Consider the following 25,042-nt stretch of genomic DNA (forward strand, 5'->3'; position numbering starts at 1 on the left):
GGTTTGACAGTAGGTAGTCTTTGATTTCTCTCACCACGAGACTCGCCCTCACGAGACGTCCAGAAGCCACATATATTCCAGATAATCTTTTTATGTAGTGCATACGACTTTTGTGGATCCAGATCCTCTTGTGGTATCCACAGGATGGATATGAGGTACACAATAAACTAGCCACTACCATCCACAAGATAGGTATGAGGTACACAGTAAACTAGCCACTACCATCCACAGGATAGGTATGAGGTACACAGTAAACTAGCCACTACCATCCACAAGATAGGTATGAGGTACACAGTAAACTAGCCACTACCATCCACAGGATAGGTATGAGGTACACAGTAAACTAGCCACTACCATCCACAAGATAGGTATGAGGTACACAGTAAACTAGCCACTACCATCCACAAGATAGGTATGAGGTACACAGTAAACTAGCCACTACCATCCACAGGATAGGTATGAGGTACACAGTAAACTAGCCACTACCATCCACAGGATAGGTATGAGGTACACAGTAAACTAGCCACTACCATCCACAGGATAGGTATGAGGTACACAGTAAACTAGCCACTACCATCCACAGGATAGGTATGAGGTACACAGTAAACTAGCCACTACCATCCACAAGATAGGTATGAGGTACACAGTAAACTAGCCACTACCATCCACAGGATAGGTATGAGGTACACAGTAAACTAGCCACTACCATCCACAGGATAGGTATGAGGTACACAAACTAGCCACTACCATCCACAAGATAGGTATGAGGTACACAAACTAGCCACTACCATCCACAAGATAGGTATGAGGTACACAAACTAGCCACTACCATCCACAAGATAGGTATGAGGTACACAAACTAGCCACTACCATCCACAAGATAGGTATGAGGTACACAAACTAGCCACTACCATCCACAAGATAGGTATGAGGTACACAAACTAGCCACTACCATCCACAAGATAGGTATGAGGTACACAGTAAACTAGGAACAGGACATTGGCTGTAAAGTATATTTAAGTTCACATTTTTTCTTTAAATCTGTGAGGTGCTGCTGTGATGCTGCTGTTGTTGCTGTTATTATTCTTGCTGTTATTGTTACTGCTACTGTTATTGTTCCTACCGCTGCACTTACTGCTGTTGATGCAGCTGCTGCTGTTATTGTTGCTACAGTTATTGTTGCTACAGTTATTGTTGTTGTAGCTGCTGTTGTTATTACTGGCGCTACTAGTGTTAATGTTACGTCTTATAAATTCCCTACGTCTTATAAATTCCCTACGTCTTATAAATTCCCTACGTCTTATAAATTCCCTACGTCTTATAAATTCCCTACGTCTTATAAATTCCCTACGTCTTATAAATTCCCTACGTCTTATAAATTCCCTACGTCTTATAAATTCCCTACGTCTTATAAATTCCCTACGTCTTATAAATTCCCTACGTCTTATAAATTCCTTACGTCTTATAAATTCCCTACGTCTTATAAATTCCCTACGTCTTATAAATTCCCTACGTCTTATAAATTCCCTACGTCTTATAAATTCCTTACGTCTTATAAATTCCCGGGGATCGGTGAACACACACACAGGAAGTTGCTAGAGGTTGGCGAGTGCAATGTCTGCCATATATCATAACACGCAGACATAATACGCAACCTTGCGGTGTTTTTATCTGCGCTTTTGCGCCTTCTGTTACCTAGGCAACGGCGAGGAGGCAACGGTAGAGCGGGGGGTCAAGGGACTATCACTGTTGCTTCTGTTGTTTTTGTACGGGATCGCCAAAACCTGTTTTGCGTATCTGTAAAAGACTGCTGCAGGAGGGTCGTTAAGGCTGACACTCATCTGTGGCTTGACATCCAAATTATGATTTAATATACAGATAACCCGGGAGAGCTTACCACGACGTTTCGGTCCGACTTGGACTTTGTAAATAGTCCATATCGGACCGAGACGTCGTCGTAAGCTCCTCTCTCCTATGTGCGGGTTATTTGTGTGTTGTTCCAGTCACGGTATTGTGGGTTTTTGTTATTGATGGTTAATTATTAATATAACGATTAAGGTAACTCATTGTATATACACACTGTGTATATACACTGAGATATACACACCTCTCAGTATATATACACTGAGATATTCCTCTCACCCCGTTACTTTACACTTCCTGGAGGTTGCACTCCAGTGGTCATTAGCTGGACCACTACTGCCAGTGTCTTGCTCAAGTCCGTCCTTGTGTCCTTCTGTTTATCATCTCACTGTGTTTACATCATTAAATGTTGTAGTCATGTTTCACTCTGAGTGAAACACAGTCGTGTTTCGCTCATTTAAGCTTTATCAAGTCATGACTCACGAAATCGTAATGACACGATTGCAAACAAACCATACCACGGACGGGATAGAGCCCACGATCAGAGAGTCTCAAAACTCCAGACCGTCGCGTTAGCCACTGGACCAGCTAGCCACAATAAGATTCGTCCAACTAGGTATATTTCTACACCATGGGTGTAGAAATATACCTGATAGCGGGTTCTATCCCTGTCCGTGGTATGGGTTATCAAGTCATGTTTTACTCTGTAGATTTATGTCATGTTTCGCTCTGTATAGAGCTTTAACTTTTTAAAACTCTAGCCAGAGCGAAACACCATCTCGAAACTTGTTCTGGAGCCTGTCTTCTCTTCACTACTATCAGCAGGTAAAAAACGTGTCACGGGGATGTCAGACATACAATAAGTGTCAGGGGCCCGAGACTGTTCAACTGCCTCCCAGCACACATAAGGGGGATTACCAACAGACCCCTGGCAGTCTTCAAGCTGGCACTGGACAAGCACCTAAAGTCAGTTCCGGATCAGCCGGGCTGTGTCTCGTACGTTGGTTTGCGTGCAGCCAGCAGCAACAGCCTGGTTGATCAGGCTCTGATCCACCAGGAGGCCTGGTCACAGACCGGGCCGCGGGGGCGTTGACCCCCGGAACTCTCTCCAGGTAAACTCCAGGTAAACAGTACTTTTTCAGCCTGAGTGGTTAGGCAATGGAAGAATCCGGATGAGAAAGCGGTAGAAATAGGCAACATCCTCAGTCTTAAGAGTCATGTGTTCGAAGGGTTAAGAGGTTGTGATAGGAGCGTCAACTCGACCCCCTGTGAGCCACGGGTAGGCAAGTACAGATAGGCCTGGTCATGGACCGGGCCGCGGGGAGAGGACCCACCGTTAACTGCCTTCTTAGGTGAGGGACCCCTGGCAGATGGTGGTGGCGTTGGTTGTACCCTGGGTAGCAGCATTTGTGCCCTGCAGCTGGGTAGGGAAGTCTATCCACAACCTGCTTCCCACTGACAGTCTTCCGCAGTCACCTGCCATCTGTGCGTTCACTAACTCCGCTCCTGTACACATGGTGTGGCAGACAGGAGGTAGTGTCGTGTGTAGTGTCGTCAGTGGTGTGTCCATAAAGTCCTTTTTCAATTACAATATTTTTTTACGACAGAGTAGTAACCGATATGAAAGTGAATCTTTCTGCTTTTGGAAGCTGGAGTATTAGAGTTTTAAAAAAAATACATAGTTGTTTGTCAAGACAACAGTGAACGTCTAGTCGACCACAAATTCATGGTAACGTTTATTCTAACCCTGGGTATTATAGCTACTGGTATCTTAGATTTAGATTTTGACAGTGAAGTGGCTAGTTCATTGTGCACCTCATATCCATCCTGTGGATGGTAGTGGCTAGTTCATTGTGCACCTCATATCCATCCTGTGGATGGTAGTGGCTAGTTCATTGTGCACCTCATATCCATCCTGTGGATGGTAGTGGCTAGTTCATTGTGCACCTCATATCCATCCTGTGGATGGTAGTGGCTAGTTTGTGTACCTCATATCCATTCTGTGGATGGTAGTTACCTGGAGGTTATTCCGGGGATCAACGCCCCCGCGGCCCGGTCCATGACCAAGCCTCCCGATGGATCAGGGCCTGATCAACTAGGCTGTCACTGCTGGCCACACGCAGTCCAACGTACGAGCCACAGCCCGGCTGATCCGGCACTGACTTTAGGTATCTGTCCAGCTCTCTCTTGAAGGCAGCCAGAGGTTTATTGGCAATTCCCCTAATGCTTGATGGGAGGCTGTTGAACAGTCTTGGGCCCCGGACACTCATGGTGTTTTCCCTTAGTGTACCAATGGCGCCCCTACTTTTTATTGGGGGCATTTTGCATTGTGTACCTCATATCCATCCTGTGGATGGTAGTGGCTAGTTTACTGTGTACCTCATATCCATCCTGCGGATGGTAGTGGCTAGTTTATTGTGTACCTCATATCCATCCTGCGGATGGTAGTGGCTAGTTTACTGTGTACCTCATATCCATCCTGCGGATGGTAGTGGCTAGTTTATTGTGTACCTCATATCCATCCTGTGGATGGTAGTGGCTAGTTTGTGTACCTCATATCCATCCTGTGGATGGTAGTGGCTAGTTTATTGTGTACCTCATATCCATCCTGTGGATGGTAGTGGCTAGTTTGTGTACCTCATATCCATCCTGTGGATGGTAGTGGCTAGTTTATTGTGTACCTCATATCCATCCTGTGGATGGTAGCGCAAGAGCATATGGATACACAAAAAGGCCTAGGAATTATGCCCTCAAAAGGGTTAACAGGATTACATCTGGATTTATATCTGCAGTTGACTTGTGTTGTCAAGTGGGAGATAAAACCCTTCAGAAAGACTTGACGTCAGGGAACCCTGGGGAAGGTGGTTGATGGGACTAGTCTATCTGCCAGGACCCCTCATACCCGAAGGGTATTTTTGGGGTTAACTTCCCTTATTAACCCCGAGGCCCAGTCCCGGTGGATCAGGCTGTTATTGCTGGCTGCAGGCAGTCCAACGTACGAACCGCAACCCGGCTGGTTATAAAGCGACCTGAGGAACTTGTCAAGTTACCTGGAGGTTATTCCGGGAATCAACGCCCCCTCGGCCCGGTCCGTGACCAGGCCTCCCGATGGATCAGGGCCTGATCAACTAGGCTGTTACTGCTGGCCGCACGCAGTCCAACGTACGAGCCACAGCCCGGCTGATCCGGCACTGACTTTAGGTATCTGTCCAGCTCTCTCTTGAAGGCAGCCAGAGGTTTATTGGCAATTCCCCTAATGCTTGATGGGAGGCTGTTAAACAGTTTTGGGCCCCGGACACTTATGGTGTTTTCCCTTAGTGTACCAATGGCGCCCCTACTTTTTATTGGGGGCATTTTGCATCGCCTGCCCAGTCTTTTAATTTCGTAGGGAGTGATTTCTGTGTGCAGATTTGGGACCATTCCTTCCAAGATTTTCCAAGTGTAGATTATGATATCTCTCTCCCTCCTGCGTTCCAACGAGTACAAGTCAAGTGCTTCCAAGCGTTCCCAGTAGTTAAGGTGCTTGACAGAACTTATACGTTCAGTAAAGGATCTCTGTACACTCTCTAGATCTGCGATTTCACCTGCTTTGAATGGAGATGTTAATGTACAGCAGTATTCTAGCCTAGAGAGAACAAGTGATTTGAAAAGGATCATCATGGGTTTGGCATCTCTCGTTTTGAAAGTTCTCATTATCCATCCTATCATTTTCTTTGCACGTGTGATCGTGGCACTGTTGTGATCCTTGAAAGTGAGATCCTCAGACATTACTACTCCCAGGTCCCTTACATTATTTTTCCGCTCTATTGTATGGCCGGAGTCAGTAGTATACTCTGTTCTAGTTATTATCTCCTCCAGTTTTCCATAACGGAGTAGTTGGAATTTGTCCTCATTGAACATCATATTGTTTACCGTTGCCCACTGGAAAACTGTTTATATCTTCTTGGAGGTTAACCGCGTCCTCAGCAGATGACAGCCTCATGCAGATCCTAGTATCATCCGCAAAGGATGACACGGTGCTGTGGTGTATATCTCTGTTTATGTCTGATATGAGGATAAGGAATAAGATGGGGGCGAGTACTGTGCCTTGTGGAACAGAGCTCTTCACTATGGCAGCCTCCGATTTAACTCTGTTGACCACTACTCTTTGTGTTCGATTTGTTAGGAAGTTGAAGATCCATCTCCCCACTTTCCCAGTTATTCCTTTAGCACGTATTTTATGGGCTATTACGCCATGATCGCATTTGTCAAATGCTTTTGCAAAGTCTGTGTATATTACATCTGCATTCTGATTTTCTTCCAGTGCATCCAAGGCCATTTCATAGTGATCCAGTAGTTGTGAGAGGCAGGAGCGACCTTCCCTGAACCCATGTTGCCCTGGATTGTGCAGATTTTGGGAATCCAGGTGATTTGCAATCATGCTTCTTAGCACTCTTTCAAAGATTTTTATGATGTGGGACGTCAGAGCTATTGGTCTATAGTTTTTAGCTAATGCTTTGCTGCCACCTTTATGGAGTGGGGCTATATCCGTTGTTTTAAGTGACTGTGGAATTTCACCCATGTCCAAGCTCCTCCTCCATAGTGTACTTAGGGCACGCGAGAGGGGTTTCTTGCAGTTCTTAATGAAAACAGAGCTCCACGAGTCTGGGCCCGGGACTGAGTGCATAGGCATGTTGTCAATGGCTTTTTCGAAATCTATCGGAGTTAGGGTAATGTCGGAAATCTGGCATACATTTATTTAGTTTTGAGGCTCATTCATGAAGAAATCATTTGGGTCGTCGATCCTCAGACCGATTAGTGGTTCACTAAACACAGAGTCGTACTGGGATTTCAATATTTCACTCATTTCCTTGTTGTCATCTGTGTAAGTCCCATCCTGTCTGAGTAGGGCCCGATACCAGATGTGGTATTTGCCTTGTTTTTGGCATATGAAAAGAAATATTTTGAATTTCTTTCAATTTCACTAATAGCTTTAAGCTCCTCCTGCCTCTCCTGGTTCCTGTAAGAGTCATTTAGCTTAAGTTCGATAGTTTCCACTTCCCTGGTCAGCGCCTCCTTTCGTGTATCAGATATTCTAGCACTCCTGAGGAGCTCAGTGACTCTTCGTCGTCTTCTGTAGAGGGAGCGTCTTTTTCTCTCCAGTTTACTCCTGCTCTTCTTCTTTCTTAGGGGAATATACCTCCTCAAGTTAAAATAACTATTCCCTCGTATGCATTTCAGCTATCAAAACTTTGGGGCCCAGTCCCTGGACCCATTATGTACCTCTGTAATCTTTTGACTACAAGATGGGTATGGGGTGTATAACAAAACATTTTCAAATCGGAAAAGGACTTCGTGGACACGGTTTTACCGCAACTTCTACACTTAAAAAGCGTTTTTACTCGGAGTATACCTGGAGGGCGTTCCGGGGGTCGACGCCCCCCGAAAAGTAGAGTGCTTACTGAGATGTGCATAGAAGTTTGTGGGATTTATCTGTCAGCTTGCGTACTTAAGATTTGGTTGGGATTAGTAACCAGGAGGGTTAGTAACCCAGAATAACCCACTAAAGGCAACTGTGGTCCTTTATTCTTGTCCCCCAGGATGCGACCCACAACAGTTGGCTAACACCCAGGTACCTACTTACTGCTAGGTGAACAGGGGACAACAGGTGTAAGGAAACACGCCCAACGTTCCCACTCGTCCGAGAATCGAACCCCAGTCCCTCAGCGTGTAAGCTGACACAGCTACCAACTGAACCACGAGTCACTACACAAAAACACCACGAATTTCTTTCTAATGTTAGAGCCAGCAAAGAGTAATGAGGATCACTGTGGGCGTGGAAGCAGCATGCATAGAGTACAACAGACTCCACACTACTACTGTGCCAGGGTGGGACGGAGTGGACATGATAGATGGGTTCACAGACCTGGGTATAGACAGAAACTGCAGTGGTAATGTAAGAAAGCTCCTGGACAGGCATCCTGGCTGGTGGTGAGATGAGAGACAGACTCACAGAAGTAAGTAAGTTTATTCAGGTATACACAAATACAGTTACATAGAATTATCATACATAGCAGCATATGTGTAGAGAACCTGGGATAACCCAAAAACGTCAGACAGACGGAGATAGACATAAACAAATAATGTTAAGAAGAGAGAATTAAGTTTCAAGCTTATCTACTTTATTATGCCCATTAAAATAATGATTAAAATCTTCATTTATTGCTGTTATATTAACTTTGTTAGTTGCTAAAACAAACTACCTGCCCCTTAGCTGGGAGGAAACACTAGGAACCCCTGGATGCGACCCACACCAGTCGACTAACACCCAGGTACTTAATGCTAGATGAACAGGGACAGCAGGTGTCTTAAGGAAACTTCTTGTCCCTGTTCACCTAGCAGTAAAATAGGTACTTGGGTATTTAGTCGACTGGGATATTAATGGGACATTAACATTCCTCAGGGTCTTGGGTAAACAGTAACAACAACAGGGAACCGTTACAACCGTTAGACATATTTGTAACCCCGTCGACCGCTTGTGTACAGAAATTATCCTCAGGGGAACACTGGCAAGCACTGTACTTGTGGCCACCAAGAACACTGAGGTAAATTTGGCAAGCTGACAGTTTATCCTGCATCAATTTATCCATCCTGTGGGCGGTAGTGCTAAATTATATGTATATACAAACGTCCTAGGAACTAGTTACTGAGACTACATATAAAGGCCTAGGAGTCAGGCCTTAAGAGAGACTACAAATATAGTAAGAGGCCTAGGAACTAGATTCTGAGAGACTACATATAATCACCTAGGAACTAGCTCTAAGAGATTCCAAATAGAACACTACTGTTAGATATGTGTAAATGGTGAACTTAAATGGTGTTATTTTAAAGGAACGCGAAGAAGTGCCGTTAAGAACACGAAATAAAGGAACGCCACTTGAGGAGTTAAATAACAGAGGGGGTGAAGAAGTTAAACCAGAGGAGTGAAGGAATGTTGAAGACTAATATAGGGGGAAGTAGACGTTAAAGGATATGAAGGGTGAGGGGAGACTCTGGAGGAGAAGGATGAAGTTGAAGGAGTACTGGAGGATCGTCCTATACTTGACACCCCAGAACCAGCAGCAGCACCAGCAGGAGCACCAGCAGGAGCACCAGCAGCAGACTAAGAGCATCAGCACCACTAAACGGTTAGTGTCAGTGCCGCTGGGCGGAGTATTATTCTCGTGTGCACTCATCTATTTGTGGTTGACATAGCTCCTGGCCCCGCCTCTTTACTGGTCGCTACTAGGTCCTCTCTCTCTCCCTGCTCCGTGAGCTTTATCACACCTCGTCTTAAAACTGTGTAAGGTGTAAATTTACCCGTGTGTATATGCGTGTGTGCACACACCTGTTTGTGGTTGCAGGGGTCGATTCATAGCTCCTGGCCCCGCCTCTTTACTGATCATTACTAGGTCCACTCTCCCTGCTCCGTGAGCTTTATCGCATCTCTTAAAGTTATGTATGGTTCCTGCCTCCACTACATCACTCTCCAAATTGTTCCTCATGGAAGGTTCCTTGATGTTGGTGAGGGGCTCTTGATTTAAGGAATTGGATCTGTGCTCCAGTTCCCCGAATTAAGCCTGAATGCCTTCCACATCCCCCCTCCCCTGGGCGCTTTATAATCCTACGGGTTTAGCGTTTCCCCCTTGATTATAATAATAATAATCCACTTCCTGACAACTCTAAGGCTGAAGAAATACTTCCCAACATCCCTGTGACTCGTCAGAGTTTTTAACTTCCAGTGTGTGTGGGGAAGAGGGGCTAAAAACAACACAAGTAGCAATTGAAAATTGTATTTACGACAACGTTTCGCCTTCTCAGCAGACTTACTAGATGAAGATTGAGACACTTATGCAGCATATGGAAATCTTTATTCAGGAAACGTTTCGCCACACAGTGGCTTCATCAGTCCAATACAAAGAGGAAGGCGTAAGGAGAGGAGGAGAATGAGGTAATCAGTCCCTCAGCCTGGAGTCGATGTGTTCAGTCCATCAATTCTACAAGATTGATGGACTGAACACATCGACTCCAGGCTGAGGGACTGATTACCTCATTCTCCTCCTCTCCTTACGCCTTCCTCTTTGTATTGGACTGATGAAGCCACTGTGTGGCGAAACGTTTCCTGAATAAAGATTTCCATATGCTGCATAAGTGTCTCAATCTTCAACTTGTCGGTTTTTCAAACCATTCATCACAGACTTACTAGAGTTTAATAGACTATTTGGTGCCATCACACTGTACATTCAGAAAACATGACAGCCAAGTTGAACACAGAGTAAATATTGAACATTGTAGTGGGTCTGCTGGTCCACGTCCTGTAAACACTGAACACTGCAGTGGGTCTGCTGGTCCACGTCCTGTAAACACTGAACACTGTAGTGGGTGGTTTAGAAAGACACGTAAGCAAACACTATAACATATTTATTAGAAAACGTTTCGGTCCTGGGACCTTGATCATTTCTAACATACAGAGGTATAAAGACATTATATATATAGGTGGAGAGTGAGATGTGACGCACGTGACCTGAGGAATGTCATAAGAACATAAGAATGGAGGAACACTGTAGAAGGCCTACTGGCCCATGCGAGGCAGGTCCTTATCAAAACAACCTCTGCCTATGATGAGGACCAGTAGACGATGAAATCATGTGACTCCTGTGTTGTTGGGTTGGTGCTGCTTAAGTATCATGTATAAACCATACCCCCGGCCGGGATTGAACCCGCGGTCATAGAGTCGGTTCCGAAGACTATTAGCTTTGAGTAGGAGAGAAAGGTATTCTCTGTATGCTATGTCCATAGTGTGTTGCAGTGTCAGACAAGATGGTATAAACCTTGGTAATAAATACCGTGTCTTTCTAAACCAACTTGTCGGTATTTATTACCAAGGTTTATACCATCTTGTCTGACACTGCAACACACTATGGACATAGCATACAGAGAATACCTTTCTCTCCTTCTCTTCGGAACCGACACATCTTCCTAGAAGACTGTATTGCTGAGATGGTGATACCACGGTCCTCTCCTCGACAACTGACCACATCTAGACACCCTTTCTCTCCTGCTGTTTACGCCTACCTTAGAGAAAGCTCTGATGAACTGCGACATGCTCAGAAGGAGGCCTCATTACGTGCCGCTCAGATTCGTGCTTCACTTCCTACTCCTGACAGAAGGACTGCAGAATATATACTCAGCCAAGTTACCACTGCCAACATCCAACAAAAATTGAAGCTATCACGAAAACTACAAGACCTGTGTTCCCACAGCAAATGGAGCGAAATGGGACGACCAGAAATTATAAATAACTTATCTTCCTATACACTAACCGTCACCGAGACAAAAGCCCTCAGCCTAGGGCTCAAGTTTACTACTGGCATCAACAAGAAACATAATCTGGTGGATATGGTAACCAAGAACCAACCTTTTGGAGACTCCGAGTTTCAAAAGGGCTTTGTCCAAGGAATCATCACTGCTGCAGCTACTGAGCCTTCAAGACCGGTCATTCCCAGAAGATACATCCAAGCACTCAGGAACTTGGCCAACAACGATGATATCGTCATTACAACCGCTGACAAAGGAGGTGGTGTGGTGTTACTCAACACTGTCGACTACAACAATAAAGTCTTAAATCTTCTCAACGATGCCAACACATACCAGCCTGTATCCGAATCAGTGCTACATCAAAGTACCCAGACTTTCCTTCAAAAGGCTCGTAGCATCTTACGAAAATCAGAACAAGGCAAAAAACTACTTAAACTTTTACCAGGTCAACCGAAACCAGCACGCCTGTATGGCCTTCCTAAGACACACAAACCTGGCATCCCACTACGGCCTATCACTTCGGGCATAGGGAGTGCACCACACAGACTAGCCGGCCACCTTGCCAAATACCTTTCAGCGCTTCTGGGCACTATCAGTCAAGCCCACCTCAAACATTCAGGTGACCTTCTCTCCCGAATTTCCAACCTGAATGTCAAAAACAAAAGCATGGCTTCCTTCGATGTCACAGCCCTCTTTACCAACGTTCCTACTGACGCTGCAATCAACATTCTGAGAAAGAGGCTCACTGAAAACCACGACCTCCCTTTACCTCTTCTAGATTTCATCAATCTAGTGGAACTGTGTGTTAATTTCAACTTCTTCAAGTATCAGGACAACTGTTACAAACAATGCTTTGGGATGGCAATGGGCAGCCCGCTCAGTGCTGTGCTTGCCAACCTCTTCATGGAAAACTTGGAGACAGAGAAATTCAGCACCCTCATTCCCAACACCGTTACCTGGCTAAGATACGTTGATGATATATTGGTTTTCTATCCAAGACGTCTCAATATCCAGGCCTTTCTCAACAAGATCAATGCAGTTGAACCATTAATAAAGTTTACACTTGAACTCGAAAATGATGGCAAACTTCCTTTCCTCGACGTTCTACTGTGCAGATCTCCCGACAGTGACAAACTTCTCTTCAAAGTGTATAGAAAACCTACTAACAAGGACGATCTTATACACTTTTATTCACACCAAGATACCCGCACTAAGAGAGGAGTCCTCATTGGCTTCTTCTTGAGAGCTCTTCGCATCTCCAGCCCTTGTTTTCTAGAAGAAGAATGCACTTACATAACACAAGCCTTTACACGTCTTCAGTTCCCATCTTTCTTCATCCGAGATTGCAGACTCAAGGCACAAGCTATCCTCAACAAACCGCCCATGGAACAGCCCCCTAAACAGTTCATAGTACTCCCATGTGGCGATGTTGCCACGAATACTCGCCGGGCACTTGCTATGAGTAACATCAACGTTTCCACCATAAACACATCCTCTATCAAAGACCTCACTACTAAACGCAGCCCCACACCTCTAACTTCTACAGCAGGCGTCTACACTATCCCCTGTGGGTTCTGTCCCAAGAAATATGTAGGCGAGACAGGCAGAGATCTTGCAGTCCGCCTGAATGAGCATCGAAATGCCTCTAACAGAGACGATGTAAGGTACGCCTGTGTCCTCCACAGAGACTCCACGGGGCATTTGATGAACTGGAACGAGGCACAACTCGTTCTCACCGAACCAGACCTCAGACGCCGACGGTGCCTAGAAGCCTCACTAATCACCGTCACCGACACTATAGAACGCAACACTGGAAACTACAAAATTTCAAAAACATTGGCATACATGATACTTAAGCAGCACCAACCCAACAACACAGGAGTCACATGATTTCATCGTCTACTGGTCCTCATCATAGGCAGAGGTTGTTTTGATAAGGACCTGCCTCGCATGGGCCAGTAGGCCTTCTACAGTGTTCCTCCATTCTTATGTTCTTATGACATTCCTCAGGTCACGTGCGTCACATCTCACTCTCCACCTATATATATAATGTCTTTATACCTCTGTATGTTAGAAATGATCAAGGTCCCAGGACCGAAACGTTTTCTAATAAATATGTTATAGTGTTTGCTTACGTGTCTTTCTAAACCAACTTGTCGGTATTTATTACCAAGGTTTATACCACTGTAGTGGGTCTGCTGGTCCACGTCCTGTAAACACTGAACATTGCAGCGAGTCTGCTGGTCCACGTCCTGTAAACACTGAACATTGCAGTGAGTCTGCTGGTCCACGTCCTGTAAACACTGAACATTGCAGTGAGTCTGCTGGTCCACGTCCTGTAAACACTGAACATTGTAGTGGGTCTGCTGGTCCACGTCCTGTAAACACTGAACACTGTAGTGAGTCTGCTGGTCCACGTCCTGTAAACACTGAACATTGTAGTGGGTCTGCTGGTCCACGTCCTGTAAACACTGAACATTGCAGCGAGTCTGCTGGTCCACGTCCTGTAAACACTGAACACTGTAGTGAGTCTGCTGGTCCACGTCCTGTAAACACTGAACATTGCAGCGAGTCTGCTGGTCCACGTCCTGTAAACACTGAACACTGTAGTGAGTCTGCTGGTCCAAGTCCTGTAAACACTGAACACTGTAGTGGGTCTGCTGGTCCACGTCCTGTAAACACTGAACACTATAGTGGGTCTGCTGGTCCACGTCCTGTAAACACTGAACACTGTAGTGAGTCTGCTGGTCCACGTCCTGTAAACACTGAACACTGTAGTGGGTCTGCTGGTCCACGTCCTGTAAACACTGAACACTGTAGTGGGTCTGCTGGTCCACGTCCTGTAAACACTGAACACTGTAGTGGGTCTGTTGGTCCACGTCCTGTAAACACTGAACACTGTAGTGGGTCTGCTGGTCCACGTCCTGTAAACACTGAACACTGTAGTGGGTCTGCTGGTCCACGTCCTGTAAACACTGAACACTGTAGTGGGTCTGCTGGTCCACGTCCTGTAAACACTGAACACTGTAGTGGGTCTGCTGGTCCACGTCCTGTAAACACTGAACACTGTAGTGGGTCTGCTGGTCCACGTCCTGTAAACACTGAACACTGTAGTGGGTCTGCTGGTCCACGTCCTGTAAACACTGAACACTGTAGTGGGTCTGCTGGTCCACGTCCTGTAAACACTGAACACTGTAGTGGGTCTGCTGGTCCACGTCCTGTAAACACTGAACACTGTAGTGAGTCTGCTGGTCCACGTCCTGTAAACACTGAACATTGCAGTGAGTCTGCTGGTCCACGTCCTGTAAACACTGAACATTGCAGTGGGTCTGCTGGTCCACGTCCTGTAAACACTGAACATTGTAGTGGGTCTGCTGGTCCACGTCCTGTAAACACTGAACATTGCAGCGAGTCTGCTGGTCCACGTCCTGTAAACACTGAACATTGTAGTGGGTCTGCTGGTCCACGTCCTGTAAACACTGAACATTGCAGCGAGTCTGCTGGTCCACGTCCTGTAAACACTGAACATTGTAGTGGGTCTGCTGGTCCACGTCCTGTAAACACTGAACACTGTAGTGAGTCTGCTGGTCCACGTCCTGTAAACACTGAACATTGTAGTGGGTCTGCTGGTCCACGTCCTGTAAACACTGAACATTGCAGCGAGTCTGCTGGTCCACGTCCTGTAAACACTGAACATTGTAGTGGGTCTGCTGGTCCACGTCCTGTAAACACTGAACACTGTAGTGAGTCTGCTGGTCCACGTCCTGTAAACACTGAACATTGCAGTGAGTCTGCTGGTCCACGTCCTGTAAACACTGAACATTGCAGTGAGTCTGCTGGTCCACGTCCTGTAAACACTGAACATTGCAGCGAGTCTGCTGGTCCACGTCCTGTAAATCTCAGGATACAGTCATGTGTAGTACCTTAACAATGTATAGTAACAGTGATAGTGGTATACTATCAGCGTCGTGGTGAGTCACACACACAGTAGTAATGCTGTTAGGTACCTGTCCAGTTCCCTCTTGGTAGTATCTGTAGGTCAATCATTAGCGCACTCGTATCACACACTGAGGTCTGGGGGTCGATCCCCGGTACGGGTGGAAACATTAGAACGTGTTTCCTTAAGACACCTGCTGTCCATGTTCACCTAGTAAAATAGGTACCTGGGTGTTAGTGGACTGGTGTGGGTCGCATCCTGGTGTCAGCTATGGTCTGTGTACCTTCTACTCGTAGAAATAGATTATTATTATTATTATTATTATTGATTGCCAGGGGGTCTATTGGTAAGTCTCCTTTTGTATATTGGGAGGCTGTTGAGCAGTCTTGGACCCTGGACACTTACTGCAGATGAAGTTATTTAAAATAATCCAGTGATATAATTGTGACCTCAGCAGCCGCCTTCTACCATAGCAAGGTGACTCAAAAAAGAAAGCACATTCCCCATTATTCACCCAATCACTGTCTTCCGTAACCTGACGATACATTCTGAAAGATGAACGTTCACGGTGAGATAAACGTTCATTGTGAAAGATGAACGTTCACAGTGAAAGATGAACGTTCACAGTGGAAGATGAACGTTCACAGTGGAAGATGAACGTTCACAGTGAAAGATGAACGTTCACAGTGGAAGATGAACGTTCACAGTGAAAGATGAACGTTCACAGTGAAAGATGAACGTTCACAGTGAAAGATGAACGTTCACAGTGAAAGATGAACGTTCACAGTGGAAGATAAACGTTCACAGTGAAAGATGAACGTTCACAATGGAAGATGAACGTTCACAGTGAAAGATGAACGTTCACAGTGAAAGATGAACGTTCACAGTGGAAGATGAACGTTCACAGTGGAAGATGAACGTTCACAGTGAAAGATGAACGTTCACAGTGGAAGATGAACGTTCACAGTGAAAGATGAACGTTCACAGTGGAAGATGAACGTTCACAGTGGAAGATGAACGTTCACAGTGGAAGATGAACGTTCACAGTGAAAGATGAACGTTCACAGTGGAAGATAAACGTACACAGTGAAAGAAGAACGTTCACAGTGAAAGAACGTTCACAGTGGAAGATGAACGTTCACAGTGGAAGATGAACGTTCACAGTGGAAGATGAACGTTCACAGTGGAAGATGAACGTTCACAGTGGAAGATGAACGTTCACAGTGAAAGATGAACGTTCACAGTGGAAGATAAACGTACACAGTGAAAGAAGAACGTTCACAGTGAAAGAACGTTCACAGTGGAAGATGATCGTTCACAGAGGAAGATGAACGTTCACAGTGGAAGATGAACGTTCACAGTGGAAGATGAACGTTCACAGTGGAAGATGAACGTTCACAGTGGAAGATGAACGTTCACAGTGAAAGATGAACGTTCAGTGAAAGATGAACGTACACAGTGGAAGATGAACGTTCACAGTGGAAGATGAACGTTCACAGTGGAAGATGAACGTTCACAGTGAAAGATGAACGTTCACAGTGAAAGATGAACGTTCACAGTGGAAGATGAACGTTCACAGTGGAAGATGAACGTTCACAGTGGAAGATGAACGTTCAGTGAAAGATGAACGTTCACAGTGAAAGATGAACGTTCAGTGAAAGATGAACGTACACAGTGGAAGAAGAACGTTCACAGTGGAAGATGAACGTACACAGTGGAAGAAGAACGTTCACAGTGGAAGATGAACGTTCACAGTGAAAGATGAACGTTCACAGTGAAAGATGAACGTTCACAGTGGAAGATGAACGTTCACAGTGAAAGATGAACGTTCACAGTGGAAGATGAACGTTCACAGTGGAAGATGAACGTTCACAGTGGAAGATGAACGTACACAGTGGAAGAAGAACGTTCACAGTGGAAGATGAACGTACACAGTGGAAGATGAACGTTCACAGTGGAAGATGAACGTTCACAGTGGAAGATGAACGTTCACAGTGAAAGATGAACGTTCACAGTGGAAGATGAACGTTCACAGTGAAAGATGAACGTTCACAGTGGAAGAAGAACGTTCACAGTGGAAGATGAACGTTCACAGTGGAAGATGAACGTTCACAGTGAAAGATGAACGTTCACAGTGGAAGATGAACGTTCACAATGAAAGATGAACGTTCACAGTGGAAGATGAACGTTCACAGTGGAAGAACGTTCACAGTGGAAGATGAACGTTCACAGTAGAAGATGAACGTTCACAGTGGAAGAACGTTCACAGTGGAAGATGAACGTTCACACTGGAAGAAGAACGTTCACAGTGGAAGATGAACGTTCACAGTGGAAGATGAACGTTCACAGTGGAAGAACGTTCACAGTGGAAGATGAACGTTCACAGTGGAAGAACGTTCACAGTGGAAGATGAACGTTCACAGTGGAAGATGAACGTTCACAGTGGAAGAAGAACGTTCACAGTGGAAGATGAACGTTCACAGTGGAAGAAGAACGTTCACAGTGGAAGATGAACGTTCACAGTGGAAGATGAACGTTCACAGTGAAAGATGAACGTTCACAGTGGAAGATGAACGTTCACAGTGGAAGATGAACGTTCACAGTGGAAGATGAACGTACACAGTGGAAGATGAACGTTCACAGTGGAAGATGAACGTTCACAGTGGAAGATGAACGTTCACAGTGGAAGATGAACGTTCACAGTGGAAGATGAACGTTCACAGTAGAAGATGAACGTTCACAGTGGAAGATGAACGTTCACAGTGGAAGATGAACGTTCACAGTGGAAGATGAACGTTCACAGTGGAAGATGAACGTTCACAGTGAAAGATGAACGTACACAGTGGAAGATGAACGTTCACAGTGGAAGATGAACGTTCACAGTGAAAGATGAACGTTCACAGTGAAAGATGAACGTTCACAGTGGAAGATGAACGTTCACAGTGAAAGATGAACGTTCACAGTGGAAGAACGTTCACAGTGGAAGATGAACGTTCACAGTGGAAGATGAACGTTCACAGTGGAAGAACGTTCACAGTGGAAGATGAACGTTCACACTGGAAGAAGAACGTTCACAGTGGAAGATGAACGTTCACAGTGGAAGATGAACGTTCACAGTGGAAGAACGTTCACAGTGGAAGATGAACGTTCACAGTGGAAGAACGTTCACAGTGGAAGATGAACGTTCACAGTGGAAGATGAACGTTCACAGTGGAAGAAGAACGTTCACAGTGGAAGATGAACGTTCACAGTGGAAGAAGAACGTTCACAGTGGAAGATGAACGTTCACAGTGGAAGATGAACGTTCACAGTGAAAGATGAACGTTCACAGTGGAAGATGAACGTTCACAGTGGAAGATGAACGTTCACAGTGGAAGATGAACGTTCACAGTGGAAGATGAACGTTCACAGTGGAAGATGAACGTTCACAGTGGAAGATGAACGTACACAGTGGAAGATGAACGTTCACAGTGGAAGATGAACGTTCACAGTGGAAGATGAACGTACACAGTGGAAGATGAACGTTCACAGTGGAAGATGAACGTTCACAGTGGAAGATGAACGTTCACAGTGGAAGATGAACGTTCACAGTGGAAGATGAACGTTCACAGTGGAAGATGAACGTTCACAGTGGAAGATGAACGTTCACAGTGGAAGATGAACGTTCACAGTGGAAGATGAACGTTCACAGTGGAAGATGAACGTTCACAGTGGAAGATGAACGTACACAGTGGAAGATGAACGTTCACAGTGGAAGATGAACGTACACAGTGGAAGATGAACGTTCACAGTGGAAGATGAACGTTCACAGTGGAAGATGAACGTACACAGTGGAAGATGAACGTTCACAGTGGAAGATGAACGTTCACAGTGGAAGATGAACGTTCACAGTGGAAGATGAACGTTCACAGTGGAAGATGAACGTTCACAGTGAAAGATGAACGTTCACAGTGGAAGATGAACGTTCACAGTGGAAGATGAACGTTCACAGTGGAAGATGAACGTTCACAGTGAAAGATGAACGTTCACAGTGGAAGATAAACGTACACAGTGAAAGAAGAACGTTCACAGTGAAAGAACGTTCACAGTGGAAGATGAACGTTCACAGTGGAAGATGAACGTTCACAGTGGAAGATGAACGTTCACAGTGGAAGATGAACGTTCACAGTGGAAGATGAACGTTCACAGTGGAAGATGAACGTTCACAGTGGAAGATGAACGTTCACAGTGAAAGATGAACGTTCACAGTGGAAGATAAACGTTCACAGTGGAAGATGAACGTTCACAGTGGAAGATGAACGTTCACAGTGAAAGAAGAACGTTCACAGTGAAAGAACGTTCACAGTGGAAGATGATCGTTCACAGAGGAAGATGAACGTTCACAGTGGAAGATAAACGTTCACAGTGAAAGAAGAACGTTCACAGTGGAAGAACGTTCACAGAGGAAGATGATCGTTCACAGAGGAAGATGAACGTTCACAGTGGAAGATGAACGTTCACAGTGGAAGATGAACGTTCACAGTGGAAGATGAACGTTCACAGTGGAAGATGAACGTTCACAGTGAAAGATGAACGTTCAGTGAAAGATGAACGTACACAGTGGAAGATGAACGTTCACAGTGGAAGATGAACGTTCACAGTGAAAGATGAACGTTCACAGTGAAAGATGAACGTTCACAGTGGAAGATGAACGTTCACAGTGGAAGATGAACGTTCACAGTGGAAGATGAACGTTCAGTGAAAGATGAACGTTCACAGTGAAAGATGAACGTTCAGTGAAAGATGAACGTACACAGTGGAAGAAGAACGTTCACAGTGGAAGATGAACGTACACAGTGGAAGATGAACGTTCACAGTGGAAGATGAACGTTCACAGTGAAAGATGAACGTTCACAGTGAAAGATGAACGTTCACAGTGGAAGATGAACGTTCACAGTGAAAGATGAACGTTCACAGTGGAAGATGAACGTTCACAGTGGAAGATGAACGTTCACAGTGGAAGATGAACGTACACAGTGGAAGAAGAACGTTCACAGTGGAAGATGAACGTACACAGTGGAAGATGAACGTTCACAGTGGAAGATGAACGTTCACAGTGGAAGATGAACGTTCACAGTGAAAGATGAACGTTCACAGTGGAAGATGAACGTTCACAGTGAAAGATGAACGTTAACAGTGGAAGAAGAACGTTCACAGTGGAAGATGAACGTTCACAGTGGAAGATGAACGTTCACAGTGAAAGATGAACGTTCACAGTGGAAGATGAACGTTCACAATGAAAGATGAACGTTCACAGTGGAAGATGAACGTTCACAGTGGAAGATGAACGTTCACAGTGGAAGATGAACGTTCACAGTGGAAGATGAACGTTCACAGTGGAAGATGAACGTTCACAGTGGAAGATGAACGTTCACAGTGGAAGATGAACGTTCACAGTGGAAGATGAACGTTCACAGTGGAAGATGAACGTTCACAGTGGAAGAAGAACGTTCACAGTGGAAGATGAACGTTCACAGTGAAAGATGAACGTTCACAGTGGAAGATGAACGTTCACAGTGAAAGATGAACGTACACAGTGGAAGAAGAACGTTCACAGTGAAAGATGAACGTTCACAGTGAAAGATGAACGTTCACAGTGGATGATGAACGTTCACAGTGGAAGATGAACGTTCACAGTGAAAGATGAACGTTCACAGCGGAAGATGAACGTTCACAGTGAAAGATGAACGTTCACAGTGGAAGATGAACGTACACAGTGGAAGATGAACGTTCACAGTGGAAGATGAACGTTCACAGTGGAAGATGAACGTTCACAGTGAAAGATGAACTTTCACAGTGAAAGATGAACGTTCACAGTGGAAGATGAACGTTCACAGTGAAAGATGAACGTTCACAGTGGAAGAACGTTCACAGTGGAAGATGAATGTTCACAGTGGAAGATGAACGTTCACAGTGGAAGAACGTTCACACTTGAAGAAGAACGTTCACAGTGGAAGATGAACGTTCACAATGGAAGATGAACGTTCACAGTGGAAGAAGAACGTTCACAGTGGAAGATGAACGTTCACAGTGGAAGAAGAACGTTCACAGTGGAAGATGAACGTTCACAGTGGAAGATGAACGTTCACAGTGAAAGATGAACGTTCACAGTGGAAGATGAACGTTCACAGTGGAAGATGAACGTACACAGTGGAAGATGAACGTACACAGTGGAAGATGAACGTTCACAGTGGAAGATGAACGTTCACAGTGGAAGATGAACGTTCACAGTGGAAGATGAACGTTCACAGTGGAAGATGAACGTTCACAGTAGAAGATGAACGTTCACAGTGGAAGATGAACGTTCACAGTGGAAGATGAACGTACACAGTGGAAGATGAACGTTCACAGTGAAAGATGAACGTTCACAGTGGAAGATGAACGTTCACAGTGAAAGATGAACGTACACAGTGGAAGATGAACGTTCACAGTGGAAGATGAACGTTCACAGTGAAAGATGAACGTTCACAGTGAAAGATGAACGTTCACAGTGGAAGATGAACGTTCACAGTGAAAGATGAACGTTCACAGTGGAAGAACGTTCACAGTGGAAGATGAACGTTCACAGTGGAAGATGAACGTTCACAGTGGAAGAACGTTCACAGTGGAAGATGAACGTTCACACTGGAAGAAGAACGTTCACAGTGGAAGATGAACGTTCACAGTGGAAGATGAACGTTCACAGTGGAAGATGAACGTTCACAGTGGAAGAACGTTCACAGTGGAAGATGAACGTTCACAGTGGAAGATGAACTTTCACAGTGGAAGAAGAACGTTCACAGTGGAAGATGAACGTTCACAGTGGAAGAAGAACGTTCACAGTGGAAGATGAACGTTCACAGTGGAAGATGAACGTTCACAGTGAAAGATGAACGTTCACAGTGGAAGATGAACGTTCACAGTGGAAGATGAACGTTCACAGTGGAAGATGAACGTTCACAGTAGAAGATGAACGTTCACAGTGGAAGATGAACGTTCACAGTGGAAGATGAACGTACACAGTGGAAGATGAACGTTCACAGTGGAAGATGAACGTTCACAGTGGAAGATGAACGTACACAGTGGAAGATGAACGTTCACAGTGGAAGATGAACGTTCACAGTGGAAGATGAACGTTCACAGTGGAAGATGAACGTTCACAGTGGAAGATGAACGTACACAGTGGAAGATGAACGTTCACAGTGGAAGATGAACGTTCACAGTGGAAGATGAACGTTCACAGTGGAAGATGAACGTTCACAGTGGAAGATGAACGTTCACAGTGGAAGATGAACGTACACAGTGGAAGATGAACGTTCACAGTGGAAGATGAACGTACACAGTGGAAGATGAACGTTCACAGTGAAAGATGAACGTTCACAGTGGAAGATGAACGTACACAGTGGAAGATGAACGTTCACAGTGGAAGATGAACGTTCACAGTGGAAGATGAACGTTCACAGTGGAAGATGAACGTTCACAGTGGAAGATGAACGTTCACAGTGGAAGATGAACGTTCACAGTGGAAGATGAACGTTCACAGTGGAAGATGAACGTACACAGTGGAAGATGAACGTTTACAGTGGAAGATGAACGTTCACAGTGGAAGATGAACGTACACAGTGGAAGATGAACGTTCACAGTGGAAGATGAACGTTCACAGTAGAAGATGAACGTTCACAGTGGAAGATGAACGTTCACAGTGGAAGATGAACGTTCACAGTGGAAGATGAACGTACACAATGGAAGATGAACGTTCACAGTGGAAGATGAACGTTCACAGTGGAAGATGAACGTTCACAGTGGAAGATGAACGTTCACAGTGGAAGATGAACGTACACAGTGGAAGATGAACGTTCACAGTGGAAGATGAACGTTCACAGTGGAAGATGAACGTTCACAGTGGAAGATGAACGTTCACAGTGGAAGATGAACGTTCACAGTGGAAGATGAACGTTCACAGTGGAAGATGAACGTTCACAGTGGAAGATGAACGTTCACAGTGGAAGATGAACGTTCACAGTGGAAGATGAACGTTCACAGTGGAAGATGAACGTACACAGTGGAAGATGAACGTTCACAGTGGAAGATGAACGTTCACAGTGGAAGATGAACGTTCACAGTGGAAGATGAACGTTCACAGTGGAAGATGAACGTTCACAGTAGAAGATGAACGTTCACAGTGGAAGATGAACGTTCACAGTGGAAGATGAACGTACACAGTGGAAGATGAACGTTCACAGTGGAAGATGAACGTACACAGTGGAAGATGAACGTTCACAGTGGAAGATGAACGTTCACAGTGGAAGATGAACGTTCACAGTGGAAGATGAACGTTCACAGTGTAAGATGAACGTACACAGTGGAAGATGAACGTTCACAGTGGAAGATGAACGTTCACAGTGGAAGATGAACGTACACAGTGGAAGATGAACGTTCACAGTGGAAGATGAACGTACACAGTGGAAGATGAACGTTCACAGTGGAAGATGAACGTACACAGTGGAAGATGAACGTTCACAGTGGAAGATGAACGTTCACAGTGGAAGATGAACGTTCACAGTGGAAGATGAACGTTCACAGTGGAAGATGAACGTTCACAGTGGAAGAACGTTCACAGTGGAAGATGAACGTTCATAGTGGAAGATGAACGTTCACAGTGGAAGAAGAACGTTCACAGTGGAAGATGAACGTTCACAGTGGAAGATGAACGTTCACAGTGGAAGAACGTTCACAGTGGAAGATGAACGTTCATAGTGGAAGATGAACGTTCACAGTGGAAGAAGAACGTTCACAGTGGAAGATGAACGTTCACAGTGGAAGAAGAACGTTCACAGTGGAAGATGAACGTTCACAGTGAAAGATGAACGTTCACAGTGGAAGAAGAACGTTCACAGTGGAAGATGAACGTTCACAGTGGAAGATGAACGTTCACAGTGGAAGATGAACGTTCACAGTGGAAGATGAACGTTCACAGTGGAAGATGAACGTTCACAGTGGAAGATGAACGTTCACAGTGGAAGAAGAACGTTCACAGTGGAAGATGAACGTTCACAGTGGAAGATGAACGTTCACAGTGGAAGATGAACGTTCAGTGGAAGAACGTTCACAGTGGAAGATGAACGTTCACAGTGGAAGAAGAACGTTCACAATGGAAGATGAACGTTCACAGTGGAAGAAGAACGTTCACAGTGGAAGATGAACGTTCACAGTGGAAGAAGAACGTTCACAGTGGAAGATGAACGTTCACAGTGGAAGAAGAACGTTCACAGTGGAAGAAGAACGTTCACAGTGGAAGAAGAACGTTCACAGTGGAAGAAGAACGTTCACAGTGGAAGATGAACGTTCACAGTGGAAGAAGAACGTTCACAGTGGAAGATGAACGTTCACAGTGGAAGAAGAACGTTCACAGTGGAAGAAGAACGTTCACAGTGGAAGATAATGGTGTTTCTCGAGCGATATTTTGCTTCTCACGATATTTTGTAATTTAATTGTGTCTTGTGGGATTTTTGTTTTTCTTCTGGGTAAGAATTGAGTATTGTTTCTCTCTTCTGTGATTGGTTAGTAGTGAGTGACGTCATGAAGGGGATAGACCAATCAGAGGCAGGGTTCACCTCGCGTCCGAAACCTTCAACAGTGTCAAAGAAAATTTGAGTTTTTGTAGCAAAAATATAAAATCTGTAGGAGCACACGAACGAGCGCTCCTCCTAGTTCTCCTAGTCTCCTCCTAGCCCTCCTAGTCTCCTCCTAGTCCTCCTAGTCTCCTCCTAGTTCTCCTAGTCTCCTCGTAGCCCTCCTAGTTTCCTCCTAGTTCTCCTAGTCTCCTCCTAGCCCTCCTAGTCTCCTCCTAGTCCTCCTAGCACCTTGTTGTCATGCTTCAGAGCTTGG

At 45.1% G+C, this 25,042-nt stretch overlaps 1 protein-coding gene across 5 annotated transcripts in view; it reads left to right on the top strand.

Annotated features, from left to right (window-relative positions):
* mwh (multiple wing hairs) overlaps nt 1-25,042 on the top strand; it is a 156,913-nt gene that overhangs the window by 104,444 nt on the left and 27,427 nt on the right. The window contains exon 2 of one of the 5 annotated variants that reach the window (XM_070100960.1): nt 8,734-9,029. The exons of the other annotated variants lie outside the window; for them this stretch is intronic. Coding sequence (XP_069957061.1) covers nt 8,875-9,029 — 155 coding nt within the window. The 5' untranslated portion in view covers nt 8,734-8,874. The remainder of the gene's footprint in view (nt 1-8,733; nt 9,030-25,042) is intronic. 5 annotated transcript variants of the gene reach the window in all.

The sequence above is a fragment of the Cherax quadricarinatus genome, chromosome 75, assembly GCF_038502225.1.
Source record: "Cherax quadricarinatus isolate ZL_2023a chromosome 75, ASM3850222v1, whole genome shotgun sequence".
In the NCBI taxonomy this organism is placed as follows: Eukaryota; Metazoa; Arthropoda; class Malacostraca; order Decapoda; family Parastacidae; genus Cherax; species Cherax quadricarinatus.